General features: G+C 41.6%; 1 protein-coding gene across 6 annotated transcripts in view; it reads left to right on the top strand.

The window, feature by feature from the left end:
• Positions 1–3,303: 3,303 nt before the first annotated feature.
• Positions 3,304–20,890, top strand: part of LOC140910510 (probable ATP-dependent RNA helicase DDX60) — a 78,837-nt gene continuing 61,250 nt past the window's right edge. For 4 of the 6 annotated variants that reach the window (XR_012158612.1, XM_073341568.1, XM_073341566.1 and 1 more), the window contains exons 1-9: positions 3,304–3,553; positions 8,350–8,648; positions 9,091–9,160; positions 10,638–10,815; positions 13,953–14,294; positions 15,719–15,832; positions 16,753–16,926; positions 18,165–18,323; positions 18,730–18,871. Coding sequence is in view for 3 of the 6 variants with exons in the window: in XM_073341568.1 (XP_073197669.1) it covers positions 8,369–8,648; positions 9,091–9,160; positions 10,638–10,815; positions 13,953–14,294; positions 15,719–15,832; positions 16,753–16,926; positions 18,165–18,323; positions 18,730–18,871 (1,459 nt within the window). In the remaining 3 variants the exon portion in view is untranslated. The remainder of the gene's footprint in view (positions 3,554–8,349; positions 8,649–9,090; positions 9,161–10,637; positions 10,816–13,952; positions 14,295–15,718; positions 15,833–16,752; positions 16,927–18,164; positions 18,324–18,729; positions 18,872–20,890) is intronic. The other 2 variants (XR_012158614.1, XR_012158613.1) reach the window with 2 other exon arrangements.

Raw genomic sequence — 20,890 nt, 5'->3', positions numbered from 1 at the left:
ATAGGTGCTGACTTTTGGTTTTGCCGGTGGATGCCCCATCCTGGCTCCGGCCCCTCCCCCACTCCACCTCTTCCTGCCCCCGCTCTGCCCCCTCCCCTTAGGTCCTCTCCCCTGAGCATCTCCTGCCCACTGCTCACTCCTTTCTGACCCCTACTGCCTTGAAGGTGAGGTGTCTGTGTTTGGGGGGCTCAGCCGCCCGCCAAAACTGGCAATTTTCAGCATATTTATACTCTTCTTTCATATTCTGTTATTGAATGTGTGTCTATCATTGGCATCTTAACAATGTAATCATTATTAAAATAGTAATGAAATATATCATTAATAATGATGAATTACAGTATATTAAAATCATTACATTCAGCTACAAGCTGTCTTCACTAACATCCCAATTTAAAGACATTACGTTCACTCTGGGCTTCACTCCTGCTTAGGGCCTGTTTGGGATCTGAGGCCACTGATGGCTGTGGGAAGAAGGTGGATGGGAGGGACAAGCAGTGGAGAGTCTTTCCCCTCTCCCTGCCCCTTTCTCCTTTCCCTTCCTTTCGCTCTTCCTGCCCCTTTCCCTTTCTGTTGTTTCTTCTCTAAGTCCTTGCTCCCCTTCCAGCTGTTTCCCTCTTCTTGCTTCCCACCCATGTCCCTTTTCCCATCTCTCTCTGCTCCCCACCTCCCTTAGTGGTTAATGCACAGGCCTCAGGCTCAGGCGTTCTGGATTTGATTCTCTGCTCTGCCATAGACTCCCTGCTTAGCCTTGGGAAAGTCACTTCACCTCTGTGTGCCCTAGATCCCACCTGCCAAATGGGGCTATTGCTGACCCTGCCTCCTAGGCTAAATTCATTCATGGCTGTGTGATGATGGGGGAAATGGAGATACCAATGTTGGTAGATTTGGGGTGTATTTCTCCAGAGCCAGAGAGTGAGAGCCAGCTCACCAGGGGGGATGGGAGAGAGAGGGACTCAGTCCAGCTCCGCAAGGAGTGGGATCAGGGCTTTAGCTCTGCAGCTTCTGCCACTAGGGTTGCTGGGGCTCCCGAGCCGGGGACTTGAGCCCCACATGTTCTGCCAGGGTCCGGGGCTTCTCCCCCGCAGTGCAGCTCCTGCCAGGGTCCAGGGCTTCTCCTCTTTCCCCCTCCCCCACCAGCATGGCTCCTGCCAGGGTCCGGGGCTTCTCCTCCACGCCCCCCCTACCCCCAGCGTGGCTCCTGCCAGGGCTTCTCCCTAGCGCGGCTCCTGCCGGGGTCTGGGGCTTCTCTTCCCTCCCACTCCCCCCAGTGCAGCTCCTGCCAGGGTCCAAGGCTTTTCCTCCCCCTAACCCACCACTGCACCCAACCCTAGCCTAGCTGGGCTCCCTTGGGTCACCTGATGCCTGCTGTGGCCAGAGTGGAGCCTGGCTGGCAGGGAGCAACCATACAGGTGGACGTCATGGCCAAAAGCCCAAGAGGTGTGGGGCAGCCCTAGGCGAGCAAGGGCTGGCTGTGCTGCTGCTGGTAGCCCAGCACTCCTGCTCATGCCTAACCCTAAGTCTTTTTTTTGTGAGACTCACTCAGCCCCTGCCCGAGCAGAGAGGTGGGAAACAGTTGATCTGAGCCTACCCGCCAAACTGCTGATCACAGCTGCACGTAGGCTGCCCCTAGGAAACAACTCATCTGCCGAGGCACCCGCAAAACAGTTGATCCCTGGCTGCCAACAGCTGGTCATCCCAGTGGGTGCTGAACACCCCCTATTTTTTTTCTGTGGGTGCTCCAGCCCCGGAGCACCCACGGAGTCGGCGCTTATGCCAGAGGGGATTTAAGGTGGGCATACCTGCCAACTAGGAATCAATTTTTTCCTTAAGACTAACCTTTTGGCAATAATCCCAATACATGAGTCAATAATGATTAATATATTATATAAAAGTACTTTTAATTGAACCATCAGGAAGAGTGCAGGACTAAAACCATGAAATCCCGTGATCTAATTGCTACAACCTTTGTCCTTCTTTTCCTCACTACCTCTCTACTGTTTGCTATCCTCACTCACATCACTGTAAACTATTCACAGCAGGGCCCTTATCTGTCTTTACTGTAAAATGCCTAGGGCACAGAAGAATTATTAATAGCACTAAGAAAAGGAGTACTTGTGGCACCTTAGAGACTAACCAATTTATTTGAGCATGAGCTTTCGTGAGCTACAGCTCACTTCATCAGATGAAGTGAGCTGTAGCTCACGAAAGCTCATGCTCAAATAAATTGGTTAGTCTCTAAGGTGCCACAAGTACTCCTTTTCTTTTTGCGAATACAGACTAACACGGCTGTTCCTCTGAAACCTGTCATTAATAGCACTAGTAATAGAGGTGGTCCAAAACCAGACTCTACCACCGAAAACCACCCAGATCTGGGGGGATTCTTAATCTGAACCCCAATCTGGACCTGAAATTTGTAGTCAGCCCTTATTTCTATAGGGTCATATTGTGATATCCTTCCACGTGTTGAACAGTACCTTATAGGTGTAAGATTCCATTCAATATGGGGAAGGATATCACTGTCTAACTCGTAATGGGTAGAACCTAACACTATAATAATGGGTAGAACCTAACACTATCTCTATATTGGGTCCAACCAAAACGGTGCTTGAAAGACTGATGTGCCTTAGTTGCATTATTCTTTTCCTCTTCTTGGGAGCTGTGAGACTTGCATTACTTAGAAAGTTTAGGTGTAGAGAGTGTTCCTCCATGACATGCAATTTCCCCACAATTCTTAAATCATATACGCTAATTGTTACTACTGTATTTAGAAGTGACAATCAATATGAGTTACAAAAATATTTTTTAAAACTCTTTTCCTCAGAAAGCTCCTCTTCTCTTTAAATTACATTTTCTCTCCCCAATTGTCCCCATTTCCCTATCTCAAATGTCGGCAGGTAGGCATGTTCTGGAGGTGTAAAATTCAGATCCTGAACCAGCAACACCCTGAAATAAGGATTCAGTGTTTGGTTTGGCCTATTATAGAAATGTGGAGGAATAGCTGCAACATACAGGTCTACTATCTAATCCACATAGCTATTTATACCATACTCACCTCATGACATCTAGAGGCTGGTCCATGAGGCTCAGCACCGCGGACCAGACTTGGGATAATATTGGGCTCTGATGTTTTGTTTGGGCATATTATAGAAACTGAACCATAAGGCACAATTTTGGTCCAAGTTTTGACGCCCCCACAGGTCCGGGGGATCCGGCTCTGACTCCGCCTGCTGTGATAAGAAAGGGAGAGCGGCTCGGCACCATAGGCCTGGGTCTGCGTTCAGAGTCAGCCAAAGGCTGGGGGCACTGGGGGCTCGTCCGGGCTTTGTCTCGGTGTCTTCCCCTTCCTTCCCCCGGGCGGGGCGGGCGCCTGCAGCAGCCGGGAGCGGCGCCAGCGGACCAAACTGGTCCCGGGTGCTTTCGAGAGGAGTCGGAGCAAAGGCCGCGGCAGCTCGGCGGGGGCGGCGACAGCAGTGGCTATAAAGAGCGCTCGTTTGCCCCTCTCGGGATGCCGGGCTCGCCGCGTCCTCAGCCGCTGGTCGCGGGGAGCAAAAGTGTAAGGAGCGGGCGCGAGGCGGGAGACAGAGCGCAGCGGGGAGAGACAGGACCTGTGCCGGGGGCTGAGCTGCGGGGCGCCGGGACCTGCCTCCTGCGCTCGGGGAGGGGATGCCCGCACCTGTCCCTGACTGAGGAGGGGGTGCCAGGACCGCTCGCCTGAGCTCGGGCTGGCGATGGAGGGATGCTGGGCACAACCTGAGCCGGCCGCTGCCCATTCTCACCTGCTGCTCCTCACATGGAGCCGGCGGGGTTCGCCTCCGCCCTGCCTCTGCTGGAAGAGGGGCTGCGATTAGTGGGCCACTGTGCCTCACTCTTCAGTGTTGCGTTTAGCAGCGTTCTCAGCGCTCTAAAAGGCAGAGTAGACCTGACCCCGACCGGGGAGCACCGCGGGGCCTTTTGTTTTCGAAGGGCAGGGCGGAAGTTGTTTACGATATTAGACAATGATACCTACTATCCTGGTTTGTTTTCAGTGCGGTTTGTTTAAGAGAGCAATACTTGCTCTGCAAACTCATCTCGTTGGCATGCACAGGCTGCCAAGCTTGCTGAAGTTGACTAGATGCAACATTTATTTGACCCACTTGATTTTCTACCTTATATTTGTGAATTATTTATATGAAGTTTATTAATACCGTTTGTTTATTTATTTGAAACAGGCCTTTTCTTTTCTTTTCTTTTCTTTTCTTTTCTTTTCTTTTCTTTTCTTTTCTTTTCTTTTCGATAACACTGTGGTGTTATATGTTTCTTGATTCTGCAAGAAGGCAATGCTGTATTTGGTACTATCTCTTTCCATAGTGGAATATTTGTAAACTACAGTAGAACCTTAGAGTAGAACCTTAGAGTTACAAACACCTCAGGAATGGAGGTTGGTTGTAACTCTGAAATGTTTGTAATTGTGAACAAAACCTTATGGCTGTTCTTTCAAAAGTTTACAACTGAACGTTGACTTCCTTCAGCTTTGAACTTTACTATGCAGAAGAAAAATGCTGCTTTTAACCGTCTTAATTTCAATGAAACAAACACAGAAAGTTTCCTTACCTTGTCAAGTCTTCTTTTTAAACTTCCCCTTTATTTTTTTAGTTGCTTACATTTTCCACAGTACTGTACTATACAGTATCTGGGTTTTTTGTTTGTTTGTTTTGTCTCTACTGCCTGATTGCATACTTCTGGTTCCAAATGAGGTGTGCGGTTGACTGCTCAGTTCGAATTTGTAACTCTAGTGTTTGTAACTCTGAGGTCATACTGTATTATTCATTACGGTATAACATCTTTTTAATTTTACATTTATTCCACTTTAAACAAATACTCAGTGAAATGTATTCTTTTAGCTCCATGATGCTAAACTTTATAGGTGTAAACCAAAGCTCTCTGTGTGGTATAATTTTTTAGTTAGACAGAATAGTGAGTACATGGTGCTTAATAGTGGGTGGTCCCTGTTCAGAAGGCTTTGTGCAGGGTCCAGTCCTCCATGCCATACTCAAGCAAAATCTGACAAGTCAAAAGGAGTTTTTCCTGAGTAAATAGTAGGTGGGCCCACAGTCTGAAGACATACACATAAAAGACCACATATATGGAGTCATAGTGTTTTGTGGAGGAGCTGAATATTCTTTGTTTTGGTTTTCACCAAGAAGGTTAGCAGTGATTGGATGTCTAACATAGTGAATGCCTGTCAGGGTTGTTAAGCACTGGAATAAATTGCCTAGGGAGGTTGTGGAATCTCCATCATTGGAGATTTTTAAGAGCAGGTTAGACAAACACCTGTCAGGGGTGGTCTTGATAATACTTAGTCCTGCCATGAATGCAGGGGACTGGACTAGATTACCTCTCAAGGTCCCTTCCAGTCCTATTATTCTATGATTCTATGCTTTGCTCAACATTACCATAGTTCAGTGGGCAGTTACTAGTATTTTGTATTTCAGTAGCCCACAAGTCCTAGACAAAATTGGGGCCCCATTGTGCTAGGCACAGTACAAACAACCAATGACATTTGCTGGAAAGGTTGCATGTAAGAAAAAAATATATCAGATTCAGCAAAATATTTAAACTTTCTGAAGTTAGTGGACTACCCATGTACTCATGCATTTGTGTAAGTGCTTTGCTGAATTGGAACCCATGTTCTTCTGACAAAGTCAGTGGGAGTTTTGGGGTGCAAAGAATTGAGGATCAGTCCTTAGAGGGGGACACTAAAGATTTTTTTAAAAGATCCCTAAAACCAGCTTTTCCACATAAATGAAAAAATAAAAAAAAATCAAAGCTTTTAATCTACTTTCTGCCGTTTATTATTACCAAATACATAGAATGTTGTGAAGCTCTTTAGTTATAAACTTTGTACTTCTAAAGATAATGAATATTAAAGTTCATATTTAAAATTGATAACCACCACATAAAAATGTAGTCCTTGACTTGTATGATATCTTAAAAGTAGTTATAACAGTACAAATTCTAAGTACAGATTATAGCTATTACAGTTCAAATTAGATTATAGCTATTACAGTTCAAATTTATTGTTATGATAACCATATAAGATATAGTACTTGATTTGTGTATGATATTTTAAAAATAGCTGTAACCAGGGGTGAAAGTAACTTAAAGGACTTACCGGTACACCGGAGTCCTAAGCAGGGGGCGTGGCCTCGACTGGAAGAGGCATGGCCTCAACCAGAAGAGGCAGGGCCTTTAAAGGCCCAGGGCTCCGGCTGTGACTAGGAGCCCTAGGGACTTTAAATCACCCACAGAGCTACCAGTTGCAGAGGCAGCTGGGAGTCCCGGGGCGATTTAAAGGGCCTGGGCTCTGGCCATCGCTACCGCAGCGGAGCTCCGGGCCCTTTAAATCAGCGCTGGAGCCCTGCCGCCACTACCCCGGGGCTCCAGCAGTCGTGCTCAGGAGGCTGTGGGGAGCCTGGGGCCCTTTAAAGCGCCAGCCTGGGGAACCCAGTCCGGTCCGGCACAGCGTATTGGCTCTTGCCGGTACGCTGTACCGTACTGTACCGGCTTACTTTCACCTCTGGCTGTAACAATGCAAATATTGTATACAATACGTTTTATTTGCTTTTATCTTTCATATGTTTTGAAAGTACTGTTTTCTTGTATTTGATTGTTTATTTGACACCCTGAGCATCTTGTCTGGAGATGGGAGCTTTATTAATGCAAAACCATTATAAATGAAATTTATATTTACTAACCATTATTTGTAAGATTATTTTCCTTTTCCTTTTGTTTTATTTTGGTAACTAAAATAAAAGAGACAGTGATATCCATTTTTTAAAATTGCAGACACTAAACAAACACATAACAAGTGGTGTTTATACCTTGTGCCTACCTGCTAGGTGAATTTCAACCCTGTAAAGTAGGATGGGCACCAATAGTTATTTTTATTCATTTAAATACATCTATCAGAAAATAATAACATTAGGTACTAGGATCAATAAGGTGTGATATTATTTTGCTGTGGAGAAACTCACTGCACCAAATCCAAAAAACCTTATAATACTCTGCTATTTGGGAACCATATATGAATCCAACACTTATGCTCCTGGATCTTAGTGTGTTATATTATCACAATTATTGAAAATATTGGCTGTCCTTTTTCTTCTTCTCCTTCTTATGACTGGAGTTTGCATTTTATTTGTAAGTTATATTTTCTCATAAAAAAGTATTGTCATTAAATGTTTGCAGTAATAAACCTGCCACATATTCTCCTTACTATATTTGTAGTGTGGAACTTATTCTAGTAACAATCTTCAAAAATTAAAATAAAATAAATAAAATAAAAAAATTAAATAAAATAAATAAAATAAGATAGGTTGATAGGGAATTATGTAAGATAGGAGGGGGCTGGATAAGTCTTTGGTGTGTGTGAATGAAATGTAATCACTGAGATGTTGGCTATGCTGATGTGTCAGCATAGGATGAATTAGAAGATATTCTGCAAACCCTTATTTATACGAGCAAATACAAGTACAAGTAGCTCATACAAGTAGCTCCATTAAAAGCAAAGAGATTTTTAGTAATTTTAAGCTATTTGTGTTGAAAAGGCCCCAATCCTGCAAAGAAGTGCATGTAGGCAGACCCCTGCTCTTATGCAGAGCCCCAATGGCCCCTGACCAACACAGGATTGAAAAAGCTGAAAGGTGGTACAGAACCATCTTTCCCTTATTCTGGATTTACATTTTACATAGCTGAGCCCATTGACTGCAGTGGAAGTTCTGTGTTAGTAAAGCAAGCAAGATTTGGTGCTTTATTTTTCTCCATATTCCTTTAGGTGAATAAGCCATGGCCCTGTGTATGGGGCAATATAGAGATGAATCAACCCAGCAACAGTTTTGTGGGACATGCCTCCTAGCTCCCTGGCACTCCAGAGAAAGAAAGCTACTACAGCACCTCTTTAAAAGGTGCAAGATTAGAAGAGGTTCCTTGCACCTTTCCTCCCCTTCCCCTTTTGTTCACCCATTGAAGGGCCACACAATTTTTTTCTTGTTGAATAAGTTCTTGTTGAATAAGGATGACTGACTTGATGTGCGAAGAAAAAAGATTTGACAAATTTTAGGAAACTGAATTATATGAAAATGTTGAGTAATTATTGCAGAATGTAATAGTGAGTAGAGTTTGTTGGAAAATGGAAAAAATTCTCACAGGGATAGTCACAAAATGCTTTCTTTTTTTTGCCCAAGTTTTATTCAATGGAAATTTTCCAGTCACCTCTAATAGCAAGGTGGATAATTTAATGAACCAAGTCTAAGAGCACACCATAGTTACTGAAAATTAATGACTAGCGATTAAATACATTTTTATTTTTAGAGACCAAAAAGAAAGTCTGATGGCTTCTGCACAAACTGATCCTCAGGAAGATGGGAGTGTGAATGGGAGTGAGAGTGACAGTAGTGCTGATGAAGAGAGCGAGACCACGGACAGTAGTCTGGAGCATTATTCTTCCCCATTTGATGGAGAAGAAGATGGAGAAAAAGAAGTTGAAGAAGATAAAAGCCATCATGACTTTTCAGGTATATTGAGAGCTGAAGAAGAGTTGCAACATGTTTCAAAAGCTGATAGAGAAGATTCCAAAGAACTCAGGGACACACGTGAGTCCCCAAATCCTGGTGAGATGTTAGCTGCTTATGCCAGTGGTTCCCAAACTTGTTCCACCACTTGTGCAGGGAAAGCCCTGGTGGGCTGGGCCGGTTTGTTTACCTGCCACATCCGCAAGTTTGGCTGATTGCAGCTCTCAGTGGCCACGGTTCGCTGCTCCAGGCCAATGGGAGCTGCTGGAAGTGGCGTGGGCCGAGGAACGTACTGGCCGCCGCTTCCAGCAGCTCCCATTGGCCTGGAGCAGCGAACCGCGGCCACTGGGAGCCGCGATTGGCTGAACATGTGGACACAGCAGGTAAGCAAACTGGCCTGGCCCGCCAGGGGCTTTCCCTGCAGTATCGGTGGAACAAGTTTGGGAACCAGTGGCTTATGCTAATGTCTAATTTTTATGGTGTTCTCTTACCACATGAATCCCTTGTAACTGTTTGAGTAAAATCCATATGTTTATTTTAGAACAAAGAGAATGTCTTGGATTTCTGAAGAAACTGTCTTTATTCATTTGGAAATCCCTGTCACAAGCTAAGTATGTACAGTGAGTTTCACTGAAATAAATGTAAAAATAATTTGTTAGGAAAAAGTTTCCATTAAATCCAGTAGTTGGCATTGTTAGCATAATATAATACTGTACCTTTTACTGTGACTGTCCACTATTCATCCAGGTTTATTGAAAATCAGGCGATCGGGGTGTCAAATTAATTCTCTGAAAGAGACTGAATTCCACTTTTAATTATGGTCAGTGGGCTGGGCATTTAGGACTCTATACTCTGCTCAGTCCATAGCAGAATGCCCACTGACACCAATGGGAGGTTTACACAAAGCTCTAGCCAGTCCTCCCCAACATCTTTCTTCAGCTTCTATTCTTCCCAACAGCTCTTGTTACTAGTTCTCATCTCTGTTAGCACCCTCTCTCTCACAAGTCTCCTGTAGCTCTCTCCCAGTAGCTCTTGCCAGCTCTCCACTGCTTCTCTCTGCCTCCAGCAGCTCTCCCATGCTGCATCCTATCTGTCTCTGTGGCTCTCCTTTCCTTTTCAGGTACCGCTCACAGGCCCTTCCTATCTCTTTCAGGCAGCATTCCTCCACTGCTTTCCTGGCTCTTTATACAGCCCAGATGCCTTCTCTTAAGCCCAGTTGGCAGGCAGCTGACTAGTCATAGGTGCACTGAACCTAATCCCTCTTAAAGAGGCCAGTCACCCTGTGACAAGGTGACAATCCTACTGGGTTTTTCAGAAGTGCCCAGGTGCCATCTTTCCCTCATTTCCCTGTGATCTTCAGCAGGAAGAGGTCTGGCTCCAAGTCTTCTTTCTGGCTGGGCTAAGGCAAATCTTATATCTTCCTGACATAAGCAGCCTTCATATTAGGAGTGGAGTGAAGAAAGAATCTCCCTAATTGTTGGTTTGCTGGAGGGAATCCATCATGATTAGATTCTTCTTGCTAATAGGATACGCTGACATTTCTGGGGCTGAGGAAAGAGGTAATATTCAATATCTTTTCATCTCCTTTTAAAATTCTTCCCTACTTGAAAGAATTCATCCTTTTAAGATGTTAAAAGAACTCCCTTACCTCGCTGAAGTTATTGGCATGAATATAATTGTTATATATTATAACTGGGGCGTCTGGCAAGATGGTGCCCACTATACATTCTGTGGTTGTATCCAATGGGACACTTTTCTGTCAGAATCAGGAACAGCTTCCGCAGAAACAGATATGAGTGGTAGCAGCCATAAAATTTGATTTGGGCTAGATAGCATCCACAGTGTTGAAGAGTGAGAAAATTTCCATTACATTGAATAAATGAAGAGGAATGTTGGCAGCTTATGACCGACTTTAGAGGCAAGAAAGATAGATTTCTTCTGAATTGGCCTATACTACTCAATTTTGTAGATTTTAAAACAAGTTTTCTAGTGAATTAAATCTTTTAGCAATCAAATGTCTGCCCCCCCCCGCCCCCGGCATTTCCATTTGTGCAAGATTATGCTTATACTCTTTCTCTTTTCATTCAGGTATGTCAGTTTACTAAATGACTTTGTGGAGTCTGAATTTTTTGTGATCGATGGGGATTCCCTGCTTCTCAAGTATTTATGCAAGAAAAGACAATATCTGCCCTTCTTTTACTTAGTTGAATGCTTTCTGCTGGATTTCACCCAAAAAGGAGCAAAATATGTAATTGTTTTCTTCAAGGTACTGTAACAACCAACTCTTATTTGCATACTGTTTAAACCACTGCACTATTTCAAAAGGAATGGATTGTAAGAAAGGAAATTTCATCAGTAGATTTTAAAAAAAATACAATCTATAATAATTATGAACCCAATCTTGCTCCCCTACCCCGAATTCATATGCAGAAGGGATCTGCTTATCTAGACCTCACATCCCCAGGCACAAGACTGACTCAGCAACAGCTGGTTTTCTGTCCCAGGGCTCTGCTGAGGAGGCAAAAATGAGCAGTTCTGAAAGATTCACGTTGTTCCCTCACTGGTCTTGCAGACATTGGACCCAGGCTTCTGTCTGTAGTAGCTATTCTGTGGCATTGGAGGATGGTGAGCGAATGAGGAGGTAGAGAGTCCCTGTGCAGTTGTCCCTGGCAGCCTTTCAGCCCTCCTTCCCCAGCCAGGATCTGTGTGGCTCTCAATGGATGCAGGATGCTTGGGAGTAGGCCCTGCAACCTGTTTCCTTGCATTGGATAAGCCATGCTACTCCTGATGGACTGATTAGGAAACAATTTGTCACAATGAAAACCTTGCAGAGATTTCCTTTGCTCTGTGGGTTTTCCCACAGCACAAGGTTATTGGGCCAGAATGTATGTTAGGGGGCTTATTCCTTCACCCACTTACTTTCCCTGTTCCCATCTCCCACACCCACCTGCACTCCCCCCCACACCCACACCCCCACTTCCTCATTGACTACAGATTATATAGTAAAACTTGAGTTCTGCTTAGCTATACCTTAACCAATCATTTTCCTGAAATTTAACTAACCAATCCTAACATATTTTAACATGATTATGTAACCAATTATATCCCACCACCTTAATTAGTTTACACCAAGCAAAATTAATTATACAGCAAACAGGAACAATCACAGAACCAGACAGAGATTATACAGGCAAACAATAGCAAAGTGGGAACTATAATGACAAGACAATACAGAAGTGAGGATTTCTCAGCCCAGCTACTGATAAGTGAGTTCTTGCCAGACAGGATGCTATCAAACTAAGTTTCCTTTTACATTTTTTAGGCACTTCCCTTTCTCTGAAGGTGATAGGAATACAATCCTGTCCTGATAGTGTCTAACAGCCCAATAGCACCTTATTTCAATGTGACTAGTTTGGAATGTGAGGATGTGACTGTTCGCTTCCTAGCTTATGGCTGCCTCTGCTGCTTAGCCAAAGGCCTTAGTCTAAGAACAGGGCCTCAGACTGTCACAGTAAGAGAAGGCCCTTACACCAGCAGATAGTGATTTTGATTCTTTCTTTTATACCTCTATAATTAGCCAAGTGATAAGAATACACCTAAATTCTTAGAGTATAGGCCTTTACAGACAGCCCTGAATATCTATATCCTAACAGTGTAAGAAAGGCAAATCTGTTGATTTCAGTTATATGTGCAAAGAGATGCACAATAACCCCCAGGAAACACATCTGAACCTTATTTTCCTGACTTCTTTTTTGTAAGAATTGTTTTGCAGAAGCTTCTATTAAAATTGTTTAGTAGTGTATTAAAATGAATGTATAATCATGTCGCTAACCCATTAAAATCCATTTAGAGATACGCAACTATATTCACCTTAATGAAATTTTTACCAGTGCATTCCTAGAATTTTATAAATCTTGATAATTTACAGTAAAGAAGCTTGCCTATAAAATAATAGCAGCCTGGGCCCAATGTTCCCCTTCGATGGAGAAATCCATGGGAAGGGGAAAAGTCTGCTGTAAACTGCAAAATTGTTTCTGTAAAATTTTCCTCATATACATCACTGCAAATGCAGGGGATTACAGACAAAGGGGAAGAGACAAGCTGTGTAGACATGGTGCAACTGAGTGGGTCCTCAATTGCCACTGGAGATGGCCTGCCACTTCACTCAGCTTCCCAGGGCTCCTCTCCCACACAGCAACCTGGATCCTTTAAGAGTCTTACTTCTGTTTTCTGAATTCCTGGTGGCTGTACACTGTCTTCCTTTTCATGGGGAATAGACGAGTCATGGATCAGTATCTCCCAGGAGAAATTCTGGGTCTTGAGGGCACATGTTGCAAAGTTGTTTCTCCATGGCTCCATCCATCCTTGGCATATCTACACAGAGCTTGAGGTCTTAGCCCACAATGTGCCTGTAGAGCAGTGACTCTCAGCCTTTCCAGACTACTGCCTTTTCAGGAGTCTGATTTGTCCTGTGTACCCCCCAAGTTTCACCTCACTTAAAAACTACATGCTTACAAAATCAGACTTAAAAATACAAGAGTGTCACACTATGACCAAAAAATTGCTTACTTTCTCATTTTTACCATATAATTATAAAATAAATAAATTGGAATATAAATATTGTACTTACATTTCAGTGTATAGTATATAGAGCAGTATAAACAAGTCATTGTCTGTATGAAATTTTAGTTTGTACTGACTTCACTTGTGCTTTTTATGTTGATGAGTTGATGTACCCCCTGGAAGACCTCTGTGTACCCCCAGGTGTACACATACACCTGGTTGAGAACCACTTCTGTAGAGGGACTTTTGCAGCTTCCTAGTGGGGATGGAGGAAGAAGATGATTGTATCTTCTTTATTTGGAATATTGAAATGGTTATTACATTTCTACTGGGGCTATAGTAATTATGGGTGGAGCTGGTAGCATTGCCTATGCTTAAGGTTAACTGGCACCTCCTATTGTAAGACCCTGTTTTCAGGTGGAAAAAAAGTAGTATATGATCACGTAATTAAAGACTATCATAAGGCATATACACTAAGGAGACAAATTAAACCTTTATTCTGGCATTCCCTAACTTTTGACTTTGCAACCTTACTGTTCTTTTAACATATTTAAAAAAAAAGGCAATGGATATATCAATCGCATCCTTTATATATATGGAAATCTTTGTATTGCCTTTTACTCCTATGAAATGTTTAGGAACAAATATATCATTCTGTACAACATTACTAATAGCATACAAGAAAACAGCAGTGATATGCACAAAAATATAATATTTTAGTATTCTTCATTGTATGTCTTTGTGTATGTTTGTATATCACTAGTTGAAAGAGTTCTGAATAGGGTCTATTGGAATATAAATGTGAAATAATAATCTCTCAATTGTTTTCACTTTCCCCAGGATGTGGAACAGATGTATTTCAGTTACCCTATTTTCCTTTTCCATCGTACTGCATTAATACAACACCTGAAGTGCAACACTGACATTGTCATTCATACAGAGTTTTCCAATTGTTTCTCACCAGAATGGCAGATTTTCCTCAAGGAAAGTTATCCATATTTTGTGATAATCTCTGATTTAGGACTCACCTCTCTACAAGAAGACTATTTACATATATTCATTGCTCATACCTTGTCAAAGAAAATCAATGTTGTGCTCACTTCAGGACAGGAGTCTGATGCTCTTAGAGTTTATGGATATTATGTCCAGAATGCATACGAACACAGGTCATTTTTTCAGCAGGTAAATTGCAACACATCTTCTTTATGGATTTTAAGTAGGAAAAATGTACCATTTATATGTAGAATTATATTTTTAATTATAACATCTCATTGGCAATTTTTGAATCAAGGCTGAATGTTCTTCTGAAATAGATGTTTTAGGAATTATTTGGGGAAGTACTACAGGAGGTCAAACTAGATTATCATAGTGGTCCCTTCTGAACTTGGAATCTTTGAATTTGAAAACCAGGTTTTTATACATTAAAATCATGATGCAGTGATAACATTTGGCTTGTCTGTATGCCTTTCATCTGAGGATCTTAAAGACCTCTGCATACATTAATTCATTTGGGGCAAATTCTAGACCCCTTCTCCATAGCAACATGCTAGGCTATAGGATTCAGTGCTGTGTGGATCTTCCAGTGCTTCTTGCCATGGGAATAAGGGGTGGGGAGGGGACGAGAGAGAGAGGCACAACGTGTTCCTTCAGTTTGCAGTAACCTAGCCCAGCTAATCAAGCTGGGTTGAGGATTTGGCACTTAATTACTGTACAGTAAATGGTCTGATCCTTCTTTCCCTACACTGAATAGTACCGTACTCTGTGGGTGATCTGATTGAAATCCATGGGACTGCTCCCATACTAAGTTGTACTCACTGTGGGTAAGGATGGTAGAATTAGGCCCTATATTGTTATCCTCATTTTACAGAGGGGGTAAACTCAGGTTATAAAGTGGCTAATGTACTAGCCCAAGTTTACATAGTAGGTTAGTGATGGGCCAGAGTAGATTACAGATTTCCTGACTCCCAGTCCTCAGCTTTAATTAATTAATTTATTTTAAACAGAAACAGTTCTGGTTCCCTTGTGCCTATTTGCCATGAATTTGTCCTCGAAGAAAGCTTATATGATGGACTGTAGATCATATTCGTTGTCACTCTTAAGTTCCTAATGGCCTGGATGTCCCAAGCACTTGTTGAAATACAGCTTATTAGGCAGCCTCAGGAATTTGTGAGCAGCGTGTCTCTTTTCCTGTACTGTTCATTTAGGGCTTGATCCAAAGCCCTTTGACCTTAATAGGAGCCTTTCCATTTACTTCAGTGGGTGTGCATCAGGCCCTGCTTTTGTTTAACATATATAGTAACTCATACCACTCGAGTTTAGGTCTTCGGCATGTGGTTTTTACCCTGTTGTGACAAAGGAAGTTTCTTTACAAGTGATGTTAGTTGCAGGCCTAAGCAGAATGGCCATATAAACTCATGTTCCACCGGTATTTGAGGTTAATAAACTTTGGGTAAATTTTTCAAAAGCACCTAAGTAACTTAGTTGCCTAAGTCCCATTTTTCAAAAGTGCCTAAGTGACTTTTGAAAATGGGACTTAGGCACTTAAAATTGATTTCCCTTTGACTTTAATGTATAACTTTGACTTGTATATTTTTATTCTCATTTAGCATGAAAAGGATCTGCAACATACTTGTGAAACCACAGTCAAACACTTACAAAAAACCCAGGATACAGCCTATCTGTATAATTTAAAGATGAGTTTGAGAAACATACAAGAAGAGGTAACTTAACTATTTTACTATTTTTTTCTAGTTACACAGCTCAGTAACAAAAAGTGTGTTCATGCAACAATCTGACAGTTGTGCAGTAGAAGTCAGATAATGGTCTTGTGGAAGAGGCCATGGGACCCACTCCCAAATCTCATGGATTCCTCTGGAATTCCAGGGGCCTCACTGTGTAGTAAACTATTCACAACAAAGGATATTTTTTGGAAGAGAGATTGCTTACAGGGATATTTCATAATAATAATATTTAGCACTTATACTGTGCTTTCCTGTTCAAAATAATAGACAAATATTAATCCGATATATTGATTTTAGGTTACTATACAGAGACACAGTAAATCTTCCTTCATGATCTTAAACAATAATTTTAAACAATTACAAACCCTCTGCCACGCTGAGTATAAATTACCCTGTCAGAAATCAATTGGCAGCACTAGCTGAGATGAAGACCACCAAATCCAAGAGTTTGAGGGTGCATTTTTATGACTAGTTTCCCCATTCAGTTTTTTAAGTATTAAATATGCCTGCTATACCATTGAACTTCTTTTAGTCCTATTGAAGACAATAGCAAAACTCCCATTGACTTCAGTGGGAGCCAGACCAGCTCCATAAGCTGATGTTCACCCCCAAAACTACTGGCTTTTTGCACATGTGGCCTTATTGAAAGTCTCTTGAAGTCAATAGAAATATTTAGTGGGCTTTGGATTGTAGTAGAATTGCTTTTAAAAAACTAAGTTTAATAACGCACTATCCCAGGAGCAGAAAATGAAACTATTTTAACTAACTTTTTTTTCCCTTCGGTATATCTTGATGCACTGCTTTTCTTCATTGATAGAGTTATATTAAGATAAATGTATATGTCTCCTTTATAATCTTTTCATTATAAAAATAATAATATTAACACCTTATGATTGTAGGTATGTCAGACTATTTTGCTGCTGAAGCATCTGTGGCCAGAAGGATCCGACATTAGACGTATAGTTTGTGTTCTTACATGTACAGTGGGATTAAAAATGTACAGTAACATGTTAGAAAATGCAAAAGTCTCTGAGGAAACAAAGGAACAACTAACAAAAAATTTCAGTCAGAAGGTGAGATTTCTTTATAACTTCTCATCACCCTGTTCATTCTCTTAACATAAGTATTTTGGTAATGTTGGAGAGGATTGTCCCCCAAGATCCCATGCTGAAGAGGGTCCCAGTGGCTTCTGCAACATCATGTCTTGCTTCCTCTGTGTATCTGCTGGTCCAGAGAACTGCACGGAAAGGGAACGTTGACTGGGTGGATTGGCAGAAGAGTGGGTGGACCAAGGGGTGAACTTCATCCTACTACCAGCCTCTCTAACTAGGAAAAAATGATGTGGCTTGGGGCTGTATTATTGTTTCTACAGAGTCTTCTCTGTGGATGAGATCACCGCTTAAGCAGAACCCCACTTAAAGGTGGGCAGCCATAGCCAGAAAGAGTCCCTGGCAGTGGTGCTCCAGTGGAGTTGCACTATAGGTGGGGGATGGAGCTACTCTGGGCCATAGTTGGTATGAAGGAACAGGGCATTATGACACCTACTTAAGCCACCTACTTAAGGAATCCATGGGGTTTGGAACCGGGTCCCATGGCCTCTTTCCTGAGAAGTTTTACCATAGGAGGCAATCTTGCCAGTTACTCTTTTTTTCTCGTTCCTCATACACAGCAGTATAATAACCACTGTAGAAGAATATAATTTTTCATATTTTTTTGTTCAGGGAAAAAGTCTCAATTTCTTACTTGCCATATGTAACCCTTCATCAATATCTTTTTTTTAATATCTAATTATGCTAAAGGTCTTATGTTTTAATTAGTCTAATATGGAAGCAGTGTAACAGTATACATGTAGAGTAGCACATATGGTAGGTTGTAGGAACATATTGAAAAAGTAACTGTGATAACTATCTCAAAATTAATTAATAGGGTTTACAAAGAAAAAAAAAACAAAGGACTCTATTTAAATATTAGCTTCTCATCTTAAAAGAATGTAATTTTTATCCAGGCAGATTGGTAATTGGTTTACTAAATTCTATATGATCTTCAACGGTCACATTACTTTCTTCTTGGATTTATAATGGAAGTGGTATCTGATCCTCAGTTATCTAATGCTACAATAAAAGGCATGTGATGAACTAAGGATAGCCAAAAGTGACTGTAATGTGCAAATTGTAAAACAGTAACAGTTTTTTGCTGCACTGACAAAGTGAAAAATCACTGAATTATATTTTTAATATGAATTATGTTCACCACTAATTAATATTTATTATTGAGGTACTTAGTGAACTGTATATTGGTTATGTCCCAACAGGAGAAAAGTGAAGCATTAACACTGGAAGAAGCCACAGATCTGTGTAGAATGCAGTGCCTCAGTGTGGTTTTTCTTCTCCACTTGCCTCTTTTGCAACGAGCTCGGATTAGGATCATTAATTCCTGCTGGACTAAGCAAGTTTTACCATTTATAATCATGGTAGGTATACCAGGGCCTTGCCTCCCACCGACGCTGGGTGCAGCAAATGCCTCTGTTTTCCTTTTCTTGGTATGGTACTCTAGCCCCCTGGCCAAACCATACAGATTTATTGTACATAGTACAGTGGCAGCCTGGAAGGTCTTTAGATCTTTTAAAAGCAAGTGGAGTTTGAACAGCTTGCTGTTGAAGCAGAGTGGTCCAGTAGGTAGGCTAGGAGTACAAGACTGAGTTTATATTCAAGCTCTGCCACTGACTTGCTGTGTAACCTTGGACAAGTCACATCACCTCTCACTGCTTTATTTTATCAGTCTGTAAAAATGGGATCATCATACCTTCTTTTGTAAAATGCTTTGATCTCTGCAGCTAAAAAGTGCTATGTAAGAATTAACTGCATTTTTTTTAATAGCAACAACATTGTGACTATTTTGTTCTGAAGCAACTAAATGATGAAAGTGACTGGCAATTGGATTTAACTCACCTGCCTGATTTAAGGGACAATTCACTGTTAAAGAATCTTTCACATTACTATGAAATAGAATACTGCTCAGGTATTTATCTTTGCCCTTGAATAATTTGCTTTTTTAATATCTAATTTTATTAAGTTTATAAATGAAAAGCAAAAGTATTAGCTAATGAGTATATATATATATATATATATATATATATATATATATATATATATATATATATATATGTTAATAAAGTTATTGCATGGAATAGTAGAAAAAGAATTTTCAGTACTGAGTCCAGAGAATTATATGCATAATTCCTGTCACTTAACAAGAATCTGTTCAGACCCACTTTCCGTGGTCACACCCATGCCACTATGCATATGCAAAAGCAAGGAGGGGAGGTGGTATAGGTTAGACTATGAGGACTCCGTGCCACATGAGGATTGTCTTATGTTCACAGAATCGTAAGACTGGAAGTGACCTCAAGAGGTCATCTAGCCCAGTCCCCTGCATTCATGGCAGGACTAAGTATTATCTAGATCATCCCTGACAGGTGTTTGTCTAACCTTCTCTTAAAAATCTCCAGTGATGGAGATTTAATCCAGTGCTTAACTACCCAGAGAGTTAGGCAGTTCTTCCTAGTGTCCAACCTACACCACCCTTGCTACAATTTAAGCCCATTGCTTCTTGGCCATCCTCAGAGGTTAAGAACAATTTTTCTCTCTGTTCCTTGTAGCAACCTTTTATGTACTTGAAAACTGTTATGTCCCCTCTCAGTCTTTGCTTCTCCAAACTAAAACCCATTTTTTTCAATCTTCCCCCATAGATAATGTTTTCTAGACATTTAATCATTTTTGTTGTGCTTCTCTGGACTTTCTCCAATTTGTCCACATCTTTCCTGAAATGTGGTGCCCAGAACTAGACACAATACTCCAGCAGAGGCCTAATCAGTGTGGAGTAGAGTGGAAGAATTACTTAACATAAGAATGGCCCTACTGGGTCAGACCAAAGATCCATCTAGCCCAGTATCCTGTCTTCCGACAGTGGCTAGTGCCAGGTGTCCCGGAGGGAATGAACAGAACAGGTAATCATTAAGTGATCCATCCCCTGTCGCTCATTCCCAGCTTCTGGCAAACGGAAGCTAGGGACACCATTCCTGTCCACCCTGGCTAATAGCCATTGATGGACCTGTCCTCCATGAATTTATCTAGTTCTGTTTTGAACCCTGTTATGGTCTTGGCCTTCACAACATCCTCTGGCAATGAGTTCCACAGATTGGCTCTGTGCTGTGTGAAGAAATCCTTCCTTTTATTTGTTTTAAACCTGCTGCCTATGAATTTCATTTGGTGACCCCTAGTTCTTGTGTTATGAGAAGTAGTAAACAACACTTCCTTATCAACTTTTTCTACACCAGTCATGATTTTATAGACCTCAATCATATCTCCCCTTTGCCATCTCTTTTCCAAGCTGAAAAGTCCCAGTCTTATTAATCTCTCCTCATATGGAAGCCGTTTCGTACCCCTAATAATTTTTGTTGCCCTTTTCTGAACCTTTTCCAATTCCAATATATCTTTTTTGAGATAGGGCAACCACATTTGCACACAGTATTCAAGATGTGGGCGTACCATGGATTTATATGGAGGCAACCTGGTATTTTCTGTCCTATTATCTATCCCTTTCCTAATTATTCCCAGCATTCTGTTCGCTTTTTTGACTACTGCTGCACATTGAGTGGCTGTTTTCAGAGAACTATCCACAATGACCCCAAGATCTCTTTCTTGAGTGGTGAAATCTCTGCAAGCTGGAACTTTTTTACTTACTTACAGCAATTTACTTACTTACAGCAATTGTCTTGCTTACAACACTCCTGCTAATACATCCCAGAATAATGTTTTCTTTTTTTGCAACAGTGTTACACTGTTGACTCATATTTAGCTTGTGATCCACTATGACCCCAGATCCCTTTCTGCAGTACTCTTTCCTAGGCACTCATTTCCCATTTTGTATGTGTGCAACTGATTGTTCCTTCTTAAGTGAAGTACTTTGCGTTTGTCCTTATTGAATTTCATCCTGTTTACTTCATACCATTTCTCCAGTTTGTCCAGATCATTTTGA

The sequence above is a fragment of the Lepidochelys kempii genome, chromosome 4 (assembly GCF_965140265.1).
Source record: "Lepidochelys kempii isolate rLepKem1 chromosome 4, rLepKem1.hap2, whole genome shotgun sequence".
In the NCBI taxonomy this organism is placed as follows: domain Eukaryota; kingdom Metazoa; phylum Chordata; order Testudines; family Cheloniidae; genus Lepidochelys; species Lepidochelys kempii.
Note: the sequence above shows the minus strand (reverse complement) of the source record. Positions and strands in the feature narration are given on the sequence as shown.